The sequence below is a fragment of the Drosophila rhopaloa genome, unplaced genomic scaffold (genome assembly GCF_018152115.1).
Source record: "Drosophila rhopaloa isolate 14029-0021.01 unplaced genomic scaffold, ASM1815211v1 contig_163, whole genome shotgun sequence".
Classification (NCBI taxonomy): Eukaryota; Metazoa; Arthropoda; class Insecta; order Diptera; family Drosophilidae; genus Drosophila; species Drosophila rhopaloa.
The window spans coordinates 441248-467165 of record NW_025335043.1 but is presented as its reverse complement, the minus strand read 5'-3'; the positions used below and the strand labels follow the sequence as shown (position 1 = coordinate 467165).

Below are 25918 nucleotides of genomic sequence, written 5' to 3'. Positions count from 1 at the left end.
CGAAGTATGTTGTCTTTATTTTTGGTTGACAGCCGGCAACCATTTCCAATTAAACTGAACACCGCGCACCAAATATGTTGGGGAGTGCTTATATATGTATGTGTAGGGCCATTAAGACCTTTGTAAACTGCGGCAGGCATATGCACTTAATGGCTAAGCACACACTCACCAGGGCAAATTCAGGGTAGACCTCGAGATACATTCGTATCTATGTCCCGTTTTGCGGCTTTGGCAATTTGTCGCTTTATTTGCGGCTTCCTTAGAACTTTGTTTACATTCCATTTGAGGAGTCCGTGAAAACAAATTGACAAGTTTCTTAGGTACATATTAACGAAAGCACATTTTTTTTTTTTGGTAACCGTAAGCCTGAGCAGGGAACTCAAAATAAATTGTTTGGCGCCAGGGCAGGGCAACCAAAATGACACCAACAATTAGTTGTGATAACGATGATCGATGAAACGTGACACATATAATTGAAAAGGGCTGACAACCAAAGGTGCCACAAAGTATATTGAAATAGGAGTAGTAAATTAGCGGAAGGGGCTGATTTGAACTGAATTTATGTTCAGCCATTAATAACTCCTATTTCTGTTTGTTTTACATACTTCCAAATAAAATAAATTTCATTGCGTGGTGCCATATTAATTTGTACAAAATGGTACAATAGTTATTGCTAACAAAATTTAATTTCCACAATAAATTAAGAACTTAAGTTTGTTTAATATTCATTTATCTTGATTGTAGTTTAATTATATTTTTTTGTTTACTTTATTAGTAAACAAAACTCAACAACTTCTTGACCTGATTAGATAAAAAAGCTTATAGTTACACAAAGATACACCTTGTTTTTTTTTAGGTGATAACGATTTTCCTACTGCTAATTCAAATCTACCTCTTATACCTCTTGCCTTTCGAGCAAACTTCATGAAGACAACTATTTATTTATTATGTTTTCTATTTTATTTGCTTTGCAGATAAGAAGACGCCCCACTGGAATGAATGGCAGTCAATGGCTGATTGTGAGTGGACAGTCTGGAACTGGGTCTCTTCCGTCTTTATATGACTGATAATGGCCGTCTGCCCTGTCCGAAACAACAATTGCAACATCAGTGCGCCACAATGGCCAAACAAAATGAATATTTGAAAATTTGGAAACATATCAAGTGGCGAAATGAAAAGTAAACAAAGCGAAAAGAATATTATAAAAACGAGATTTATGCGAAAGAACGTAAAAAATATACATATTTATAGAATAAACTGGACAACTGAAAATAAACATTCATGCAACGGAATCGAAGTGCCATAGTGAAAAGCGAGTGTTTGCAATTTGTTCGCTCTGTTTAGTCAATATAGAAATCGAAGGACATATCGCCAATTAAATAGATATATAGAGTACCACCGAGCAGCGAGGCAGAGCGGCGACAATATGACAATATCGGGAAGCATTCAACATAATAACAATGCAAATCGCAAATATGAAAAACTCATTAAGCAGCCGCAGATGCAATTTGGAACGTCCGTGACCGGAACGCAAACGGATGTGGATTCCAGCCGAGTTGCGGATGCGAATGTCGTCGGCCAGGACTTTAGCAATTTCAATAAGCATTTCGGCAATGGTCATGTCATCACAGATCGCACAATGCTGCTGCCTTTGGAGGACGATGTTGCCAACGCCGCCGGCATTGTCACGTACAAGGGTAAATCGAATGGGAACGCGAATGGGAACGTCAATGGCAACGGGAGTATCAGCCTGGAGTTCGACGGCAGTCCTACCTCATCAACGTCAATTGGCATGGCCGGCAGTAGCAGCACCCACCTGGCTGGCGGAGGACTCGGTGGCAACGAGCCATCGGGTTGGATGTGCCATTGCTGTAATTTAATTGCACGTCGCTGCTTTGGCATCAACGTGCGACGCTGTGTCTTTGCGCTCCTGGCCATTACGGTGGTTAGCATTTTCTACTACACGCATTATGTCGATACGGGCGTGTTCAATGGGTGAGTAGCGGATGAAATGAAATGAATCAAAGAGTGACCTCTTCTGACCGTTTTAACCGAGGTGCAATGCCATTAAAATTGCGTGCTGATGGGGTTCAGGAGGCAGCACATTTGGCCTGTCTATTCCCGTTTTGCTAGAGGTCTTTAAAATGCAATTACATAGATAAGCTCATATCAGAGGGTGACAAGAGAGTCTTTTGCCTATCCTATAACTAGGTTGGTTTATACATTTGTATAATGAAGATTGGCTCTTATTTGAGCAAAAAAATTAACAATTGTTAAAGTAAGAATTTGGTAAATTGCAACACAAGCGATTGAAAAAGAAACAGGCTTAAATTATATTTTATTGAACAGAAATAATCTTTGAGATTTATTCATAAAATGGAAATTACGATTTTTAATATTAATTAGGTTTAATTAGTTTATTGTTTAAGGATCCCTAAAACTAGTGATTTAATTTCTTTTAATAATTTGTACTAATATTAAACGTCACCTTTGAGGTTGAGTTTTCGAAGCAAGAAAAAGCGGATCAATTGTTATTGTTTAGGTTAAATCTGATTTGAAACCGTGCCCATTACCCTTTTTTTTCGAGCATTTCAGCGAATTTTTATTGTGCTCAAGTGGCGTCGATGGCGAAAATGCACTTCATGTCTGCTCTGTTCTGTGGGCTATGAACGTGGGGAAGCGTTTTGTTGTGTGCCCTGTTTGATTGGATTTTTTGTTCATTTTCGAGTGGTTTACGAGGGAACCAGGGAGCCGAGTTGTTTTCAATATGCTGCAAATTAAATTAAAACAGGTGTGTGGCTGGCCAAAAAAGTACGAAAAAGGATAGATGTAAGTTGAAAAATATTTATGTGGTAAACCCTTTTTTTCTAGTAAACGGAAAGTCATGTTACGCGGCAGAGATTTAAAAGGATTTTTAATCCGAATTTCGGTTAGCTCACGCGAAAAGCAGCACTAAAATTTTAATACCTTCTATGCACTTCTCAAAGTTTTAAGTCCCATTCAATTTTTAGTACCCCAAAAGTTTCACCTGGTCGCCCAAACAACCTTTCGCAAATCATCAGGCGATTTTTCTATGGCTTTTTGCGCCAGCGACACAAAAAAGGAAAGTTTCATTTTACCCATTGCTATCGACAAGTTCCACTTTTGCTTGAGTTCAGTTCAACACCTTTTTGGTTGGCTTCATGCTCAAAGAAAACCCAGCAGCAGCAGCAGCAGCAGCACCTGGGGTTTCTTTTTCGACTTCCCGTCTACTCCATGACATACTCGAGAATAAAACTCATTTGGTGCAAGCTTTTCGCATAGGGTGAACTCCGAAGTGGTCCTCGAATGGGAAAAGTGGGCGGAAATGCGGGAAAAATATTGCTCATAATTGTGCGCGTAACTAAAGAAGCTTTCGCTGGCTGTTCGCACTAGTTTGCAGTGTGTTCTTTTTGGTGATTATTGTGCGAGTTTTCCTCTTTAGAATGGCGGGTGTATATTAAATTTTTCACATGAAATTTTTAGCTGGCTGCCAGGCAGCAGTTATTTTGCTCACCTGGCTGTTAGCTGTTAGCTACTTTTGCGCGCAATTATGGTTTACAAACAGTTCTGCGGAAACCCCATTCCATTTACCCCGCAGTAGTTGCACAAACAACCAGCGAAGTTTTTGATTACTTTCATCAAGCGTTGCCAGGAAGATTGCTGCAAAGTTGGTTGCGTGGGTGGACCCTTGCTTTTGTTTTTTTTTTTTTTACCTTTCTCACTTTTCAACACGCCAGCATAACCGAAAACAACAACAGCAGGAGCCTGGTTCTTATCCTTGTCGAGGTAAAATGTTATTTACAATTTTCAAATGCCAGTTGATTATTAAATATTTACCCTGGTCAAGTGCCTGAAATTTAATTTACGGTCCAAGACTGTGGCAAAGTTCATTAGTTGGCTAAGTGGGCTACCATCAATCAGAACCAAAAAGGACCTGCCTTATATTGAATAGCCCGAGTCCGAGTAATTGTATGCGACATGTGTTTGCATGTGTGTATGCAAAATTTTAATGAATTCTGATGGCCTGGGCTCCATGATTGTTGCATGCGTAAGAGAGAGCTGCGGGTGTGTGCGTTAGTTGTGGACTAGTTCCACTTAGAGAAAGTGAAAACACACAATATATAGGGTACTCATACTGAGTAAAGAATCGTATTAATTTAAACAGGCTAGGAACTGAACTCCAATACAAATCTAGAGCTTTTTTTTGTGAGTTTAGTTTTGTTATGTAGGTAAATAATAGTATCCTCTGAAACACATAATTGGATAATTAAATAAATCCTGTATTTTGATTATAAATCTCTTTCTCTCTTTTACTTATTGAAAAGTATTTTAAAAATATTATTTTTTTTTTAAGTGCATGCCGTATTTCTTATGGCCATCCGTCCGTTACGTGCAAAATGCGGAAACAAGTGACGTGCCAAGTTTAAAGCCAGCCCCTCTCCTTGATCCTGAGTGTGTGTGTGTGTGTGTGGGGGTCTGTGGGTGGGTGGGGGCGCTTGTGGGCGTGTCCTGCATCCTGGCTTTCGCTCCTCCGCTACTGAGGTTGCCCCTGTGGCCATAGACGCCAGTTAGAGTCTGATGTGCGTGTTTGTTTATGCTGTCTGTCATTATTTGCACTCGCACACCCACACAAAGCCACTACTGGGATCACCCACACAAGCACACACTGGCTGGCATATGCATAAATGCATTTGTTGTTGCTTCTGCTGCTGTTGCCTTTGTAGGTGCAAAACGCATTTTGACAAAATGCAAACGTACGTGATTTGCATGAAACTGAGTGACTGACAGAGAGGCGGGGATGTGTGACAAGGGGGGAGGGGAAGTGGCAGCGGGATGGACAGCCAGAAACACCATTTCGACACGCCGGCAATAATTGATTTGTAATGCAAAACCTGACAAAACTCACTGCAAAAATACACCAATTTACATGAATTTTTAAAAACATGTAATTTCTAATTCCGCATTTAAATGAAGTGGCAGTTGCAAATTGGGTTTCAGCCAATAAAATTGGATTACAAAACATCCAAATACTTAATATTGTACATATTAAAGGAATGACAAGTGTTTTTTAGGCAACTATAAATTTACATAAATGCAAAACATTTTTAGGAAGTTCGTAAAATGAATTGAATAATTTAAATTTTCCTAATGTTGTAATTCAAAAGCTTTGGTGGCTCATAATCTAATTTCTATTGTACCTTAGTGAACTTATATTTTTTGTGATGAAGAAAATAAATTCATGTCTTTTACTGTTACTGTTACTTTTATTATTTTTACTTTTTCTTAATTTTTTAACTTTTTATTTTTTCTATACCAAGTCTTAACATATTCTATGCTTTTATATAAAAAAGGTTAACAAAATTTGAAAATATCGCTACCAAGATATATGAAAATAAAACACATTTAAACTAAGATTTGTTATTTACAAAAAAAAAACTTAAACTCTTAACTTATGCCGGGAAAAGCGCCCAAATAAATTACAGAAAGGTCCGCAAAAATCAAGTCATTTATTTAATACGCTTCGTCATCCATTTAAATTTGAAATGTTCTGTGATTTACTTTGCTAATTTCGCTGACAAATGCATTTATTTAGCTGTTATCCTGGCAGTACGCTTCCGACTATCTGGTCGCCTGTCACGTGCAATCACAACGGCTGTCACCAAATAAACACGTATATATAAACACACACTCTGACCCACATATACTATGTCCGCTTGAGTGTTAGTTTGGGACATTATTTGCTTTGCGTGTTAAGTGCGATAAATGCAATTTGATGTTAGATGTGTTTTTTCCGCAGGACGTCCTGCCATACGCGGAAAACTAAAACTGGAATAAATTCACTAAAAACGCCAAATGCCTCTCGATAATCAACACATAAATTACTGCTGTCGGTCGAGTAATTTGAGCGTAAACAGCGAGTGTTTTTGTTTGCGTTGTACATGACATATACGTGATGTGATTCACATTTGTGTGCATTAATTGACTAAATATTTTAATTGAAAATGCGATTATAAGCGACAAATGGCCGCGGGAAAGAGACGCAGTCATCGATTGAATGCACGTTGTTAAAATGCGATTACATATGCGTATTTGCACAAATCCATGCGGCAAAAGAAACGAAACGAATCTCATATAGGGATTCCAGGACACTCAACTGGCCAGTGTTGTCTGCCGTTGTGTCGAGTGCTGCGAAATGCAATAAATAATTACATTTATTTGCTTTAAATGCAATTACAAACAAACAAACAAACGGGCAGACGCTGGACGACGCCTTTTGCACATCCCGCGCCGTCTGGCAATTTCCCGACTTTTCCCCGTTCACAGTTCATTTGGCCGAGTGTCCAGCTTCTCCCAGCGGGAAGTCCTTTCTCCATCCTGTGTTCGTCCTGCCCTGACATTTTCCCACTCATTTCCCTGCTGCAATTCAATTGAACTTGCCTTGCTTGATTTATTTAATTAACTTTTTTTCCCATTTCCCCGTCGATCCGACCACAATCGTTGAGTCGTCGATGTCGAGGCTTTATTTCAAGTGTTTTCATCGGTTACCATTCTACAGATTTTCGTTCCAATTGTTCTTAAGTGGCCGACTGCCGGAGGAATTCTTATTGCTCGAGTTCGAAAATATGCGAGCGGAACAAAGAAGAATACTTGACTCACAATGGCTGTACAATATTATTCAATTTGCCTTTATAGCTTTATCCAAGAACATACCTTTTCGCTTGACGAAATCTGCTGGTAATATAAAAGTTGCTTGCCTTATGAGGCCAATACTTAAGTTTTAAAAAGTAGGAAGCTCTTTAATGAAATTGTATGTGAAAAAATGTTTTTCTTAAGGATAAAGTATACAAAATGTGTGACAAATTTGTGTAGATATAAATCACAAAATTTATCGGAGGCTTTAAACGTTTTTGGTAACTTAAAACTGCTTTTCAGCTAGTCAATTTGTTTACCTACATAACTTTCTCAAAACACAGCTATCACAAAAGCTTTTCATCAATAATGCAAAATGTTTTTTTTACTATAGGATTTCAAATTTTTATCAAATATCTTCTAAAAATGTATATCATTTAAAAGTAGCTTAAATGTACAACCTTTTCTTGTCGTATTCAGATAATAAAATAGAAAAAAAGAACAATTTCGTTTCCGAATTTCCTGTGGGTGTTCAAGCCACAATGACAGTGCAATATTGTTGCTATTACAGTCTTCCCCCAAAGTAAACGTTTTCCCTGCACTAAAGTTTAATTTACTTTATTCTGACATTGACAGGCTTCGACCGCAAATCGCCAGCGATATTTCTGGCCAAAAGCTGCGCTTAGTTTGCACAGCCAGCTCATTTCGCCAGCTCGCTTCTCTTTGCTCTTACCAGTTTTGTTTAAGTGGCCGCTTTGTCTTCTTTCCCCCAGTTAGTTTGCTTTTTGCATTTGCCCAGCACTCTTCCTTTTTTGTTTGCTTTATTCATTTTCCTTTTTGGGGGGGAACTAAATATTTTTTACGTTCCTTTCTGTCCTCAGATATCCCTTTTATATAGCATACACATATCCTTGTGCTAGATTCGCATTTTATTATGCATTTGCTGCGGCGGCTGGGGCTTCCCCGTTTTTTCGGTTTTCTTTCGGTGAAAATCTGCATTACGTATGCGCCCCGTTGGCCGCGCTTCTCCGTTTTGCGGCTGCTGCATTTGCTACTTTGCAAATTTAGTACAAATTTTTACATACGATTTATTGTCTGAGCGGTGCTAGCCCAGAAACTCAGAGTCATATTCTGGGCCATGCGGCTATCCCATTGTTACGATGGAAAAGCTTTAAAGTCCCAAGGGTTACATATACGTATGTGTATGCTGTAATGTATGCGCTCACGGATTCAATAAAACCGCCTCGCGTCATGTCTTTCAACTTGACTAATAAGCCTTGGCCACGCTCATGGCCGTAAGCCTTCTCGTCCGCTGTTTTCCCACATTTTCCCCCCACACTTTTTACCCACTTTTCTCCCAGCTTCGTTGACAGTGCAACATTTGCAAGAGAGCAGCGAGCTGTTTGCCAAGTTTGTTGCACGCCCGCATAAATAACACGTCGCAAATGCATAAACTGACTTTTTGTTGCCTAATTTATGCAGCACAAAAGACGAAACTACGGTCCTTCGATCCCACCCCCGTACCCGCCCCCCTTCTTTTCGACCACGCCCATCGCCCCTTCGCCAGCGGAAACGGAAATTTTGTGCTGTGCACAAATAAATCAGCGAACTGAGGCCAGGCCAAAACAGAACAGGTTGCACGGAATGCAAACGAGAAGGCTGAGCAAGCAGCAAAAATTTCTTCATCATGCCGCAGGAGTCGGGCATCAGGAATCGCAAAAGTTTTTACCTCCTCTGATCAACTATGAAAACGTCCTGTAAAGGTTGCGAAAGTAGGAAATAGTTACTTTGTTACTTTTACTAGGGCAAGTAGATAAATAAATGTGTTCTTAAAGATTAAACTGTCATAAAAGTTGTAAATACACAGTGGCAATATAATTTTTAACAACATTTGATCAATCAAGTAATAAGTGTTACTTTTATCAAGTTAAGAATATCTACAATATTTTGTATTGTATTATATTTATTAAAGACAAAAAACAAAACTGCTGCTTTAATAAAATTAATTTTTAATAACGTATTGTTTCTTTAATACAAACTATTAATTTGCGTTCTTGAAGCTCATATTTCATAGCTCCTAGCCTATTAATATGAATAACAATGAATTTTATTGAAAAAGTTTTTGTACAACTTCCTGTCAGTTTATCCAGAATTTATAGCATACAAGAAACATGAAAGAAAAAGTTGTAATTGGAGGCTTAAAAAAAATTATTATTAAAAAAAGTTTAGTTTCCTTCCGCACTCTGTTTTAATGAAGGTGTCTTAGATATGTTTCTAAATAAATAATATTATGTTGATGTAGGTATACAAACTACACCGTCTCAATTAAAACTATATTCCTCACAGTCAACCAAAATGACTTAATTACGTTTTGATGCTTCAATAAAGGGAATGAATAAGTTGAAATCTGAGGCATATTCAAACTTTTTCCACAGCACACGTTCAAAGTGGAGTTAAATTACATTTTATTTTCCATTTGGATGCCACGTTCTAGGTGTTTCCCCAAAAATATTTCGTTAACTCACACAAATTTCGCATAAATTTGACGTGCACTTGGATTCTAAAGTAAAACTTGTACGTTTTTATATTTATAGCTAATGTTTTGATTTACCGACTACACTCGCATTATTCCCCACACTTTTTCAAATGTTTATAGGGCATTTGGAGTAGCAAAAAAGAAGGAAAGGCAAAACTTTCCTTTCTGATATTTTTAGTGGACCTGCCTGTTTTATGTGGACGTGTGTTTGGTGTGCTGTGTGTGTTCGTTTTCTATCTAAATATTTTGTTTTGGCAGTGCAAAAGTTTTGCCAGCCTGCCAGGATCTGGTATCCGTGCCGCCCGCACGGCCTTTTCCCTATTTGTGTAATGCAAAAAGTATTTACGTTTTGCAAGGCAGCCAGGTGGGTCCTGCATGCATGTCCTGTGCACCAGTACCTTTTGCAGATTTCGGGGCCTGGCCTAATAGGTTTTTGTTAATTTTGGGGATTTCACTTGAAAGGCGCTCAGCAAAAGGATTTTACACATGTTGCCGCTTTCACCTAAGCGCTTTCACTGCCGCTTGTTTTTGTTATTATTATTTTCCTTCCTGTTGCAATGGACTGCCTGAAGACTGGCTCGCAAAAGGTTAGACGGAAGCTACAAGGATATGTGGAAATTGCATAAGCTTTATAATAAAACGCTCCACTCGACGTGAAGGATAAAGCACAGAGAAGGGGCCGGGCATCGAAGGTATGATAAAATCTAAATAGAAAAGTTGCCCAGGTCAAAGGTGATTCTCAGGTAGTTTTAGGGCACAAACTTTTCCACTCCTATGAGAAAAGTTCTGACCCACACACAGAGACAGCCGAAAGGAAAGTTGAGACTCACAAACTTACATTAGGTAGCTTAGTTTTCAGCTCGTTGTTGGTTTGCTAATGAGCCACATTGTTGCCTTTTAAAGAGGACGAAGGAGCACAAGGACCCAGGAACACCAAGCCAATGAAGATATGTGACACAGGCCTGGGGATGAGCTTCTGAAAGAAGGCACTGTAGGAAAAGCCAAACCAAAAAACGTTCTGATTTTGAGAACAATAAATAAATTAAAAATCATAGTTTAATATGGTATTCCCTTTATTTCGTCAAGGGCTATTTGTAAAGAATTGTAAAATAAAAGACAACTTAATTAAACAGGTCTTCTTTGAAATTGATGTCTATGTGTGTATTTATTGCTTCATCAAATCTATTCAATCTGATATAATAAATATTAATTTAACACACAAAAAAGTTTCTCGACAAAAGAATGGCATTAAATTACTTAAGTAATATTCTTTGTTTTTTTATTGAACATTATAAAATTAAACATCAAAACATTTTAACTAATAAATATTAATAAATCCAAGGAAATATTTAAATATTGATCTTAAAAATTTCTCCTTTCTTATTAAAAATAACGATTGCTTTTGTTTTCCTTGATTACAAATAATACAATTATATTTTAATTTATAAACATATTTTTTCTGTGCACAGGTTTAAATTGAAAAATAGCATTGAAAATGTTGTAAGCAAATTTTTACCCGTGTGGGATAACAAATGCGGTATTGGGAGACGGCTGGTGGTTGGCTTTTATCTTGTGGCAACCAACAGGCACCGGCAAACGCAACATCAAGCCAACGCTAACGACAACCGCCAACGATGTTTGCATATTACGCATACGCAGCGTTGTCGCGTATCTCAATTTGGCTGCCGTTGCCCCGTTCCCCCTTTGCTTCTTTATTTTTGGCTCGCAACATGCGGTGTTGTGTCACAGCTTCTCCCCAATTTTCCCCCATCGTTCCCCAAAATCCCCTCCAGCATTTGCGCTACAAAGCAAATACAATAAATGAACGCTGCCAGCGCCTCATCGTCTTCATCTGGAGCGGAAGAACAGCCCTCAGATGGCAAGTTTGCCGCCTCTTGCTTATCTACCCTCCAACAAAATGTTGCATTTCGGGGCTTTGTGCAGTTTGCCATTTTATTATATCTAACATATTTTTTTATGCATGAATTTTCCCTGTCATGGCTCCAAAAGTCAACGTCTGTTCCTTCATATCATTTAATTGCTTTGGTAAATGTTTAAATATTTGAGCTTGAAGGGGGTTTTTCAGTGTGCTCAAAAAGGTAACAAAACAAAGGGAAACATTTAGCTTAAAGTTTAGCATAGTTGTTTACGGTTACTTAGAAATAGGATGTGACAGGAAATGTACACGAACAAAAATTAGTCAAAGGTTTGTGTGGATATAAAAATGGACATAATATTAGTATATTTTTGATTTTTATTGTTTTAAATAAAATGTAATCCTTATCCATTAAAAATGTTTCTAAGTGTTGGGAATTCCAACATCGTTTGAATATGTAAAATAAAAGATTAAACAAAGCTAAAGGTAGAAATGGAAATATAAATGTTTGTAGTCTTTTTAAAACATTTTAATTTTCTAAAAGAGCACTCTTATTATTACACATACCTTTCTTATACAGAATTAATTAATATTTCTCTGTTTTTCAGTCTCATCCAACGTGACACTCATCCCGCTCCCATCATCAACTGCCGCATGATCAACTCGGGCGGCAAGCACATCCGGGATGCCTCACCAGCTCCCGACCATCGTTCCGAGGCTCGATTGCGGATCGATCCCAAGGTCCTCGTTTTCGTGGAGACCACATATTCCGGACTGGGCAGGGACATTGCCGAGCTGCTCGTCTACAATCGGATCAAGTAAGTTTCGCAGGGCCAAAGAGAAATCATAGACAATTAGCTCTGGCAAATTTGCATAATTGCAAAGGCAGCGATGCGGCGATAATTATTACACTCAAAGTAACTGGGAAACGGAAGTGGCAGCGTAACCAACACCACGTTGCACACACAGACGCACACAGAGACAGAGGGAAAATGAATGGCGAGTGCCAAGTGAGGTCCTTTGGACTCTGGACTCCGGAATGCTCTACTTTCCTCTGTTCCGCCTGTTCCTTTGCTGCAGCCCCGGCCATTGTCAATGTTGACCCAATTTGGGTAGTTGGCCATAAAAAGGCAGGTTATGAAATTAATGCCAAGCTATGCTGTGTCTCTCTGGTGGCGGAGCCTTCGGGGGTGCTCCTCTGGTGCTGGTGCTGCAGCTTCTGCTGCTGCTGCTGCTGCTGCGGGCAACCAGCAAAGCATTCCAGTTTAATTGGCAACTTATGCTTTTGTGGTCGAGTGGCCTGCCAAACGCCGCCGCATGCCGAGCATCCTTGCCGGGGCATACCATCCATATCCATCCAGCACATCCATCTGGGCCAGCTCGGGCGGAAGTCTCGTTTTCTCTGGCCAATGTCTCACCTGATGCCCCGCTACCTTCCCCCGCCCCCGCATGTCTCCTCTGGCCAAGTCAGCAGTTTTTCCCAGTCAGCCAACAAAGTGCTGAACTTAAAGGAGGAGTCGAGTCCCTTCGGGATGACTGTAAGCCATAAACACACAGAGTCTGCCAGCAATGTTGCATAATTCGAGAGCATTTTAACTTAGATGGTCCCAATTAATTTATGTTTGGTTCTGTGGTTCTTATAAATGCAGTCTTCCTTTTAATACATGAAAATAAATATAACCAGTATTTCTATCAAATTATCTTATCTTCACGTAAATTGGATCTAAACTAAAAACTTTTCGGTAAATGAAACTTATTTTATAATTTTAAACTTTCACATTAAATATTTAAAAAATTGTTCTGACCCAAAAATAATTTGTATGACTTTTCGTAGATAAAAATATATACATTATAATTCAAATTAAATACAAGATTACATTAAAAAGGGTCGTTCTTGTCCATTTCTGGAAAATGCTGTTTGTTATGTAATAAACCATATGCAAATGTTTAATTTCTTTAGTTAATTTCCCTTTTGAACCTCCTCTATCGTTTATGCTGCCGTTTTCCCCTAGGGTATTCCGAGTTCCCTATTTTTCTTGGCTCTTTTTTCGTTGCCTACCTTCTGCCGCACAAAGAGTTATTCCTTCCTTGGGTTATGCCTTTGTAATTCTCCTGTCGGCCGCCTTGTACTGGTGTGCTTGTGAGTGGGTGGGTGTCCTTTGTGTGGGTGTGAGCCTGTCGAGCCCGCCCAATTGGTTAACCGCAGTGACCGCAGGATGCAGACTCCTGCGAATAACCGCAATTATTATACCAGCTGCACTTTGGCACCGGGGCGTGGCTAACTTTTCAATACGAACTTTTTTCTTCACACTCTTTTTAAATGCACGTCATACATGTTTGTGAATTGTGTAAATTGCGGTTATAGCCAGGACGGGAAGAATGGTTTGTGGAGAGAGGCCCGAAGCAAAGGACTTTGCTGCCTCCAAAAGTCAAAGGGCAAAAATTTCAATTTGCCGCAGCTTTTGTTGATGTTGTTTGGACTCCTTGCCTTTCCTTGGCTTTTGTGTTGTATAATTAAATCTTGTCGTTATGGCAGAAGGCAAACTAGCTGCTCTTGCTTCTGCTTCTGCTTCTTGCCACTACCCTAAGACTCCTTCTTCGGCAGACAAGTGCTTGAACTTTAATGAGATTTCAAGTACAAATAGCAACAGTAATGGCATTCAGTCAGCCGAAGAATCAGTCCCTTTGATTCCGCCCCAATCCCAACCCCAAACAAGTTGAGTAATGCCAGCCATTGTCTCTCGCGCTGTAACCAAATATGCAGGCGAATGACTCTCATGACCTAATCAACTTGGCCATGTGAGCTCGGGAGTATCTGCTGGGTGGGTCCTTGATGCTGCCATTACTCCCGCTGCTTATCAATGGCTTCATTAGTGTACTCTTCAGTGACTAGTCTGCTGCCGCTTCCTTGGGGTTTCGGGTACTCCAAACTTTGCCCGATCCCGAGAGCAGGGCAACAAATTTCATTAACATTACCATCTCATTATTGCTGATGACTTTTGTGAGGGAGTTGAAGTGTGTGCATATCACAGAACCGAGAGGAGAAAAGGATAAGTACACAGAAGCAAATGTGGATAGCTACTTAAACTTAAATAAGTTAAGCCTTAAAACAATTCTGAATAAGCTTAATTTGAATTTTCATTAGTACTTAAACTCACGGTCTTAAATCGGTTAATTAAAAACAGACATTTGAAGAAGGGATATAATATCAAAGAGTAAATGATCTATAAAGATGGTAAAGGCGAGTATCATTCGCTTTTCTTAGGTAACCATTAATCGCAGCCTGAAACACACAAAATTAAAACAAATATATTTTTAGATTTCGTCAAAGTTATTCGCCTTTTGTAAATTTATAAGAATTCCCTTTTCTCTCAATTTTAATTTTATTTAATTTTTGCATTGCTTTCTATTTTTGGTATATCCTAATAATTAATTTTTATATCATTACTTAAAACATTTATATTATTTAGTTTTATATAAAGTAATCATGTTGTTTCTAATGAATCAACGTTTCTTCATCTTAAATTAAATAGGAAATTTTAAGCTGTGTTCTTATGGGTAATGTTTTTTATGAATTTAAATTGCTAAATGAAATCCCTTATTATTTCAATTTATTTACCAACATTAGCTATAGACCCTTTTCTTATTAACCCGTCTATTTTAGGTGTAAAGGAAACTGCATTTCTTAAAATAAAATAATTAAAACTGCTTGCAGTTTGGACTTCCAACTTTTCTCCATGTGCACAAATGGGGCAAGCGAGCGGCAGAAGGACTGCCATGGCATGTTATGTAGTTTAAGTTTGTTGCACTGCCAGGAGCAGTACATTCCGACCCCTGCCACACTTACTCCAGAACTGAGGCCAGGCAATCAAAGTTGTCGCTGGCGCCATGGCAGCCATTATTGAAATGCGTCCCAGGACATGGAGGGATCTGCGTGTGCGTGGGCGGGACGCAGGTGCATTCAACGGCTATATATCTATGTTATGGCACGGCAATCCTAGAACTCGCTTTTCCCATTATCAATTATTTATGAACCGAAGCGTCGCTGCTCATTGCTCCCAAGTTGCCACTCAATTAGTCATGAAAAATTCACTCGGTGACTTTCCAAGTGTCGCACTTGACGTATGCGTAATACGGCAAAGCAGTAGAAAGTGTCGTTAAATTTATTCAATATTTGCAGGAGTCCCAGCTGCATTTTAAGTAGGAGAATATCTGAGATTTCCGTCTTACTAATGGACTTTGGCTACATCGTTTCTCGCTTTGTTATCGCTGCTCTTTAGCCGCTTCAATTAGCCTGACCAATTGATTGATTGCCAGCTTTTGGGTGGCTCTTTTCTCTTCCCTTATTTTTTTTGGTTCCGGACAAATGGCCCACGTTGTACATACAAATTTCTGGCCAAAAGCCGAGCGCGCGCGCCAGCAAGTATGCAAAGTTTTGCAAAAGTTTTTACGCCCGGATTGCCGCCATTTGTAAGCTGGCCGGCCTCCAAAAAAAAAAAAAAGGAGGTCCTGGCGGGGATCGGAAATGGTGAGTGCTATATAGAAGCAAGTTTCTGCCGCTAATGCGCCGTGAAATTCTAATGAAATTTTCCAAGGTAATTACGCGGCCCAAAAGACATCGCCTCAATGGTTCGCTATGCTGACGCTTATTAAATTGCCATTTATAATGTGCACAAGAGTGCGGGGGCGTGTATGCGTGTAATAGCTACTTAACCTTATTTTCAATTTTTGATTCGGCTTCAGTCAGGAGGTTAAGGAAGCCAAGTCAGGCGGCTGTTGACTGAAGTCAAGTCAGCACACGGAAGTCATCAGCAGCCTTGTTATCATTTGAACCACCGCCCTCAGACCTCAGCCACGCCCACCCGCTGGGCATGTGGTTGTGTGAATAATGTAGCATGCTTTTGTGGTGGCTCAGCCCAAAAACTGCGCTCATCCTTTCGCTTATTCCGGGCGCTGATTGCGCCACTGGGAGCCCGAACTTTTTAAAACGCGAAATGGCAAAAGGCGAATAACGAACACCAGCCAGCCCCAATACTCCCCTCCTCTCCCCTACCCTTTCCCCATACTCCTCAAAACTGACGTCAATTCGCGCAGACACATGGCAAGCGCCATAAACAGGCACCACAATTGGAAGCTTGCCATGGCTAGAGGACCTGCCTCTCCTTTTTGTCCCGCTTCCCTGGTTTTCTGGGCTTCCTGGATCCCCTAGCTGATGCTGCCTGTGCTTGGCTCGTCATAATCACACCCTTTTCGCCAATGTTTACTTTAATAATGTCGCGGAAAATTTTTATTTTCAATTTTTCACAAGTCAATGGAGTTTAACCAGCCACCAGGCAGACTATCTGTTGTGCCACAGTGGGAATCAATGGGCTGTAAAATTATACAATTTGTAAGGGGATATCAGGTATTAGGTTTATTGAAGCCAAACATAAGATTTTATGAAAATTGATATTTTATTTTTAGTTTTATATTAATAATTAAACGATATAACATCTGACATATCGGGATGTTAAATAAATACAAAATAACATTTTTTATTCACAAATTCTATATATGTACATTTACATAATTGTTGAACCTATAAATATGTCTAGTGCTTAAATGTATAAATATTTATAGTGCTTAAATCCATAATTTATAATATAAATTAAATAAAATAAATATTTTTAATGCCGAAATTCAAAATGCCGTAATAAATTAATATAAATCAATTAAATTATAATTTAAATACCATAAATGCTGCTTCAGAAAACTCAAGCGACTGTCATAGATATCAATCTGAAATGTCCCTTGCCATTCAATAAATAACTTGACAACTTAAGACTTTAAATTCCATTTCCTTTTAATTAAAAATTCCACAAATCCATTTGGTATTTTTCTAAGCCGACAGAACTGAGTTTGATTATCAAGAATGTTTGTGTGAGTCGACCAAGCGGCAAAGAGTGCCTTTTAAAAATTTAGAATTCCATTTCATTTGCAATTAAAAATTCTACAAATCCGAATTCAATTTATAAGAATCGTTCCATTAAGATTTCATAGAAATGTTTTCCACTGTTTAGGCCACGACAATGGCTATGCAATATAGTCCACATACATATATGCAGGCCATATGTGTATGGTCTTTATATTTTGTCCCTTGTGTTTGTGCAGAAAATATAGGGGAAAAAAATAAAAATATTTTTGCTCTAGCGCTTGGCACGTGACGCGGCAGTTGGAGTTTGTTGGCTGCTGTGCACAGAGATTGTTCCCGCAACCTTTGACCCCCTGAAACCCGAAGCACCCCACGCTCATGTTTTGTGTGACAAGTTGGCTTTTTGCTGGGGCTCTTGTTGTTGTCGCTTGTTGTTATTCTACTCTCCACTTTCTTCTCATTCTTTTTTTTCAACAAATTGGTTATTTTATTGAATTACTCAAGCAGCAGGAGGTGACTCCCCGACTTTTCCCGGAGCCGTCGTCTGGCTTGCGTGATTATATTGGCCTAAACAGGGGGTTGAGGGGTTGGGGGGCGAACCTCACAAGTCGCGACTTTAAGGACATTGCCTTTGCGTGTCTCCTGTTCTCTATTTTCCTCCCTGTGTGTGTGACTTAAGTAGTTTCGCCGCGTATAATAAATTTTCTAGTTTAAACTCATTTATTGCCCTCGTCGAAAGGATGAAAGAATGGATTGCGGGCTGAGTGGGCGGGCCTAACGATTCCGACTCCTCCCAGCCGATGCCATATAATGGCCATTTGTTGTATAATTTTCACATTGTTTAGTGTCCCGAGCCAAAAGTAACTTCCGCTACTCGAGCACACAGTTGCCTCCTCGAGGGTTTTTATTTATGATATATAGATTACTCAGCCAGTTGCTGAAGAAGCGGGCAAAGTGCTTTTTCCCGGGGTAAATACTTCCCATTTCAAGTGACTGCTGAGGGGTGGGGTTAATTACGCTTGAAAATTATAGGCCACGGGGAAAATGTCTTAATACGCAAGGAATTAAATTGTAAATTCGAGTGGGGTTTGGAGGAAATTTTAACCCTATTATATTCAAAACGAAAATCTGGGGGAAATTTAATTAAAGAGTAATTTTGCCCCAATAAAGTATGAACCTATAAATTAACATGTATTGTAAATGTTCCAGCGCTATTGGTAAATATCAATCAATACAGAATAAAAGCAAAAATATATTTAATTGTCGGGGTATTTTTACACAAAAATATTATTCAATAGTGTAGTCATTATATAAAAACCAGAACCAATTTAAAAGTTTTAAAGAGAGCCAAACCTACAAATAAACAAACTTTTTATAGGGTCAATTCAAAATTATTACTTAAGGCATTGTTTTAAGTCAATTCTATGTTCATAAGTTAATCTTAAAGCAAACAAAATACCCTCAAATACTTTATGGCAGTATCGATTGTAAATATACTGAGAAGGTTACAAATTTCCCATTTCCGGCTGCCTTATCCGAGTGATAGAAATCAATCGCCTCCCACTCACCTGGCAACTAATTGGCCCACGTGTCTCCACAGCACAGCACATCTAATCAAGTAATCAGGTAGTCCATGGCCTCTGCCGTGCTAATTGCATCATTACTCACAGCTAATAAGCTGAAACTTTGCCTCACGGCGCAACTTTTGCCATTGCGCCCACTTTTTGGGGCCATCTGTCGGTTGGACCGTACATACGACTGATGTGTTCTTATGGCAGGGATCAAATCACCTGACTAGCCACAAAAACCAGTCGGCACACGGCTTTAAATGGGAGCTGGCCATGGGCAAATAAATGCTGTGGATTGCTCTATTAAAGGAGGTGACTATCTATGTTGATATCCAGCTTACATGTTTCCTTTTGTACATTGAGAAAAATATTTTTATTGATAATATAATATAATTTTTGGGGATGCTAGAAAACAATATTCAATTTAAATGGAAATGATGTTCATAATCAGTTTAAGGAACTATTTTAATAATGAAATTTAATTATTCTACTTACGATATATGTATTAATTTTAACTGATAATTTCATAAGAAAATTACATTAAATGATAATATCTAGTTATGCTCGAGTTCCTTTTCTTGTTCGAATTAAATAAATTCGCATTGAAAATGTATTCTTGTTTTTGCAAGGATTTCGTAGCCCGTGGCGAAATCTCTATTTGCGATTCGCCCTACAGCTTAATTTCCTGAGCAAAACATCAACAAGGCCGAGAGAGATGTAAAGCCAAGATGAAGCCGGCAGCCCCAGGGCGCTCTAATGAAATTACAACACGGAATATGGGCTGCGGGGGCATTGGTTGAGCGGAATGCTTCAGCTGCTCGAGCGGAGTCGACACAAGACCCTGTAAGCCAAAGTGGCAGTGGGAAGTCAACTAAAACTAAGCTGCGTTGCATAAGCGACAAGCGCGACAAGGCCAACAAACGCAGCCAAACACCCGCACACATACAGTCACATACACCAGACAGACAGACAAACAGGGAACACCTACGAACCGGAAACGGAGACAAGGAGAAGAACAGGGCCAAAAGGAAAAACAAGCTCTCTGGTTGCGCGCACGCCGGCATTTGCACTTTTACGTTTATCCCGAGGATAATTTAACACCCCATACAAATGCAAACAAATGAGCGCAAGTCCTCTAACACCTCCACAGCACATACGTATTGCTGGGTGGAAAAAAAAACATTTATTTACTTGCAAGTAATACCCGGTAATGGGTTTTTAAAACAAATCCGCTGCGGGCCTGTAAATGAACTCCTCTCTTTCCTTCTGGCAATTAAATTTCAAATATCCACACACTCGCACAAGGGAAAGTGTCATTATATAGTTAATTAAACAAACATTTTGTGCAGATAAAACGCTTTAATTAATGCTCTTACAGGACTCGAATAACCTAGCAGAAGTTGGCATTTAATCTCCCCCAACATCCCTCGAACACCTGAAAAGTATGCAATGAAAATTCTTTTCATGCCTGTGCGGCTCGTTTGTGTCATTTGATGTGGGTCGTTTTGGGCTTCTCGGCGGGTTTGCTGTTATCTTTGGCAGTGGGCATAAAACCAAAAAATATAAATTTAAGAAAACAAATCGGTCAGTAACAAGAATTTAGTTCAAACAAGAAAATATTCAGAAATATACAAATACCATTGGGATTTTATTATACCCTTGCAGAGGGTATTATAATTTTGGTCAAAAGTGTGCAACGCAGTGAAGGAGACATCTCCGACCCTATAAAGTATATATATTCTTGATCAGGATCACCTCCTGAGTTGATATAGCCATGTCCGTCTGTCCGTCTGTCTGTCCGTCTGTCCGTCTGTCTGTTTCTACGCAAACTAGTCTCTCAGTTTTAAAGCTATCGAATTGAAACTTTGCACACACCCTTCTTTCCTTTGCACGCAGTATATAAGTCGGAACGGCCGGATAGAGATCCTAGCGTTTTAAAATTTATAGTATCACGTTTTAAATTTTAAAATATTTTTTTTTTTTTTTTTTTTTTTTTTTTTTTTTTTTTTTTTTTTTTTTTTTTTTTTTTTTTTTTTTTTTTTTTTTTTTTTTTTTTTTTTTTTTTTTTTTTTTTTTTTTTTTTTTATTTTTTTTTTTTTTTTTTTTTTTTTTTTTTTTTTTTTTTTTTTTTTTTTTTTTTTTTTTTTTTTTTTTTTTTTTTTTTTTTTTTTTTTTTTTTTTTTTTTTTTTTTTTTTTTTTTTTTTTTTTTTTTTTTTTTTTTTTTTTTTTTTTTTTTTTTTTTTTTTTTTTTTCTTGGGGGGTTTTTTTTTTTTTTTTTTTTTTTTTTTTTTTTTTTTTTTTTTTTTTTAAAAATTAATTTTTTTTTGATTTTTTTTTTTTTTATTTTTTTATTTTTCTTTTTTTTAAATATAACTGTCAAATCCTTCTTAAGTGATTTTCAAATTTCTTATAATTAAACATTTTTGTGATAATTTCAATTATTATTTCTGTCGCTTTTATTTTTAAATACATTTTTTCTCTGAAATTAAATATTTTGAAACCTTATTTTCCATTCTTAAAACTTTATAATTTTGACAAAATGATTGTAAAATAATTACTTTTTGAAATATAATTATTGAGTCCAGAATTTTGATAATTTAAATGCCGTCTCTTCAAATTTTGTAAAAGGTTAAAAGGTTAATTTGTTTTTCGAACTGACAGCCTCTAGGTCATCTCCCCTTCGACCCAAAATCCTACAATTTAATTTACCTCCTTATGTTTCCATTCTTTTATACGTATGTCGTCCACGAGCTGTCGCTGGGCGTGCGATTTTTCAATATCCGGGCGGGACATAAATGACCACTTTGATGGGCTTGCTGCAGAATCCCGCCCTTCACTCCAGAATGGAGACCCCATGCCGTGTGACACATGGTCTCGTGTTGACGCGCTATAAAATATGCAATGCATGCAGTGTGTCAGCGTTTTAACCGCCCCACCACCCAACCACCCAGCGAGCACCACCAGCTTGCCCCACCAGCCTGCCCCACCAGCCTGCCCCACCTGATTTTATTTTCCAACTCCCATAACTCAGCGGGTCGAGCGGGGCGCAGGCCAAAAGTCATTTCGTTTTTTGTCAGGCCCATCGCACAAAACTATCAATAATATGCCACACCCACGAGCAAGCTCGCAGCCCACAATATATATACAAATGTATTATATATCTACAATATACGGGGAGCAGTTTCGGCCCAGTGGAGCACCACATTCAGACATATATAAACTGTTTTGCTTTATGACTTTTATATGCAGCCGAGCGGTTGCGGGGGCAGTTGCAAATATTTTTAATATGCTCCGGCGAATGTGGCGAGTTAAAAAATAAAGAAATAAAAATGTTTACAATGGCTGCTCCATTGGGTTTTTTTTACGTACCGTTTCGGTTTTTACGTGTGCTGGCCTGGCCCCTTAAATGGTGGAAACACCGCTTGGCATATTGAATAAAGTGGACAGCATTGAGTTTTTGGTTTTTGGCCTCGGTCACGAGCTTGGTTTGTTTAGCTTTAAAATCCACTAAATGGCCAGCTAACAGGATGTGGTGGATGCAGGATCCAGGATGCTGGTTGGCAGTGTATGCAGGATATACGCAAAACCAAAACCGACATTTGGTCCGCATGCATATGCATTCTCCACCCAAAGAGAAATGCACAGAGACAGACTGAAATTCAATCAATTGGAAATTCCATATCAGTGAAAATATTTTAATATTTATGCAAAATATTTACGCACAGGCGAAGGGAGTAGTGCGATGTAGTAGTAGTAGTAGTAGTGAGGATATTATACGCCGGCGTTTAGCAGGTTTACCCTGCGAAAATAATATTATTGAATATGATTTTATTCATAGTGCCGTTGCATATTTATGCAACCGTGTTCAATGTAATTATGGCATTGGCTGTGTTTTCTGTACTAGCTGGATATGTAAATGAAAATGAATATTAATGTCGTAGGTAAATAAATTATAGACGTAACAAATGAAAATGAAGCACATAAAGCGAGGCCTGAGATTTATGCCATAGTTTTTCTTGACAGAGCAATCTAAGCTTATCAACGCAGTTAAAACAAACACCAGCTTATCAGATGCAACTCACGTTTCGGATTGGAATCGCAATTGCGAGTGCAATGTTGGTATGTGTTACCCATGCTCTACGGCTTGTCATAGCCAACCGCTTTTGACATTCAGCTGTCAAATGCAGCTCTCGCTGCACTTCTATTCCCGAATCCAAGAAGGATTCCGTTTGTCTCATTCACCCACACCCTCAATGAACGTCACATTTGACAAGCACTTTCTTTCTTTCTCCATCTGTGCTTTCTCCTCCTAACGCCATGTTGTTTCTGGTTTGACAGTTATGGCACATAGATATTTTACTGATTGTGATATGGCATTTGTTGCAATAATCCCGTCCGGGTTAGAAAAAATACTTGAGTATATCGAGTTTAAGCAACATATATATATATTTCCCGTATACAATTTCTTATTCAATAATGTGTAAGCTGAAACTCTGAAGAATATGTTTGGGTTGAAAGTTTTTTAAACTTATGTTTCTGTGTTGCAAAGTTTTTATTATTAAGCTTTTCTCCTTTGGGATGAATAATTTATAGTTAAATCATTCTAGAGTTTCTTCATCGAATCTATATCATGCAAAACTTAAACAATAAATATTTTCTTTACTTTGCAGATACAAAATCGAGGTGGCGGGCAAGAGCCTACCGGTTCTCACAAATCTGGATAAAGGCCGCTATGGAGTGATTGTATTTGAGAACCTAGACAAGTACCTCAATATGGACAAGTGGAATCGGGAGCTGCTGGACAAATATTGCCGGGAGTATTCAGTGGGAATTGTTGGTTTTGTCAGTCCCAGCGAGGAAACCTTAGTGGGCGCACAGCTCCGTGACTTTCCTCTGTTTGTGAACACGAATTTGAGACTGAGGGATGCCAGCTTGAATCCTTCGTCATCAGTGCTTCGATTAACTCGGGCAGGTGAAACGGCTTGGGGGGCTTTACCTGGAGATGATTGGGCTGTTTTCCAGCACAATCACAGTACGTATGAGCCAGTGGAGTGGGCGCAACGAAACACCCAAGAATATCCAGCGGATAGTGTGGGTCAGGTGCAGCTTCCCTTAACTACTGTTCTCCAAGATCGAGGACAGTTCGATGGAATACAAAGAGTGCTCTTCGGCAGCAGTTTGCGGTTTTGGCTTCATCGCTTGGTCTTCCTGGATGCTCTGAGCTATCTAAGTCATGGTCAACTAAGTCTGAATCTGGAGCGCATGATTCTCGTGGATATAGATGATATATTCGTGGGAGAAAAGGGCACAAGGCTGCGACCAGATGATGTTAGAGCACTAATAGCCACACAGAAAAATATAGCAGCCATGGTTCCTGGCTTCCGGTTTAATCTGGGATTCTCAGGAAAGTACTACCATCATGGCACGAGGGAGGAAAACCTGGGAGATGATTTCCTTCTCCAGAACGTGCAAGAGTTCAACTGGTTCTCGCACATGTGGAAGCATCAGCAGCCGCATTTGTATGAGAACCTAACCCTCCTGATGGCAGAAATGCACTTAAACTACGCCTTTGCCGTGGATCACAATATACCCACGGATTCGGGTTACTCCATATCACCACATCATTCGGGTGTGTATCCCGCCCATGAGTTACTGTATTTAGCATGGAAGAAAGTGTGGAACGTGAAGGTTACGTCCACGGAAGAGTATCCTCACTTGAGACCCGCTCGTTTGAGAAGAGGATTCATTCATCGCAATATAATGGTGTTGCCGAGGCAAACGTGTGGCTTATTCACACACACCATGTACATTGATCGCTATCCGGGTGGTAGAGATAAACTGGATGAGTCTATACAGGGCGGTGAACTCTTCCAGACTATAGTGTATAACCCCATCAACATCTTCATGACGCACATGTCCAACTACGGATCGGATCGTCTGGCCCTGTACACATTCCAATCGGTGATCAAGTTCCTGCAATGCTGGACCAATATCAAGTTGGCCTCGGCTCCACCCGTTCAGCTGGCCGAGATGTACTTCCGGCTGCATCCCGAGGAGGTGGATCCCGTGTGGGGTAATCCCTGTGACGATGTGCGGCACAAGAAGATCTGGTCGAAGACCAAGAACTGCGAATCGCTGCCAAAGTTTCTGGTCATTGGTCCGCAGAAAACGGGCACTACTGCTTTGTATACATTCCTATCCATGCACGGCAGTATTGCGAGTAATATCGCCAGTCCGGAAACCTTCGAGGAAGTGCAGTTCTTCAATGGGAATAATTACTATCGGGGACTGGACTGGTACATGGACTTCTTCCCCTCGGAAACGATGCCGAATTCGAGTTCTCCGATGCCCACGCAACTGGGATCGCCACGCTTTATGTTCGAAAAGAGTGCTACTTATTTCGATGGCGAGGCTGTGCCAAAGAGAACTCACGCCCTGCTTCCTCATGCCAAGATTGTGACGATTCTGATATCTCCGGCAAAGAGGGCCTACTCCTGGTACCAACATCAACGATCCCACGGAGATGTTATAGCCAATAACTACAGTTTCTATCAGGTAGGTCACTTTTAACTTTATTTAATATTTATGGACGTAAGAAAATGTCAAGAGAACTAATTCATAAATCTAGGCTCTGAATTTTCACCAAAGACTAAGCTAAAAGTATTTCAAAATAAAATCAGAAACGCAATTTTCTGCAAAGCTTCAAGTCAACTCCATTCAAAACTATAATTAACTCGCCTCATCGCCTACTGTGAATTAGGAATGCTGCCCCCTAGATTGAATCGATATCAACTCGAGCAAATACAAATTCCCCAAATTGCAATTTCTTATCTCCCAATGTGGGGGAGAATGAAAAGAAACATTTGAGCAAATAGGAAAATTCATTTGGGTTCACCTCAAAAGATAATCGAGAAAAACCAAACAAAAACAAATTAAATGTAGGAAAATCCTGTTTTAATTCGAACAACTTGTGGGACCTGCTGCTCCATTGTGGCAAGTAGGTGCCTCACATCCTGCAGCTTCTTCCGTTGATTGTTTGGCACATTTCATTTGAATTCCATGCCGGAAAATGTCTTTGCACCCGGTCTTGTCCCACAACTAACACATGTACAAATGCCTCAGAATAGTCCGACAGCTTGCTCTGACATGTGTCCAGGTCCAGGCATAGCCATTCAAAACCCGTTCGCCACTCCCTGCCTCTTCCACCACTTATTATACACTTTGAATTAAGAATTCACGAAGTATTCCGACAAAATAAATAAGCATACAATGAGTTAGTTTACTAACTATTCGATGCAGAAAAAAATATCATTAAAAAAACTACTGATTTAAATATTAAATCCTTCATTAGTAATAGATATTGGCCTAAGTGGAC

The 25918-nt window shown here is 39.2% G+C and overlaps 1 protein-coding gene across 1 annotated transcript in view; it reads left to right on the top strand.

The window, feature by feature from the left end:
* The window catches only part of LOC108054026 (bifunctional heparan sulfate N-deacetylase/N-sulfotransferase), a 68443-nt gene that overhangs the window by 39248 nt on the left and 3277 nt on the right, over nt 1-25918 (top strand). The window contains exons 2-4 of the mRNA XM_044458293.1: nt 975-1995; nt 11672-11881; nt 23214-25098. Coding sequence (XP_044314228.1) covers nt 1427-1995; nt 11672-11881; nt 23214-25098 — 2664 coding nt within the window. The 5' untranslated portion in view covers nt 975-1426. The remainder of the gene's footprint in view (nt 1-974; nt 1996-11671; nt 11882-23213; nt 25099-25918) is intronic.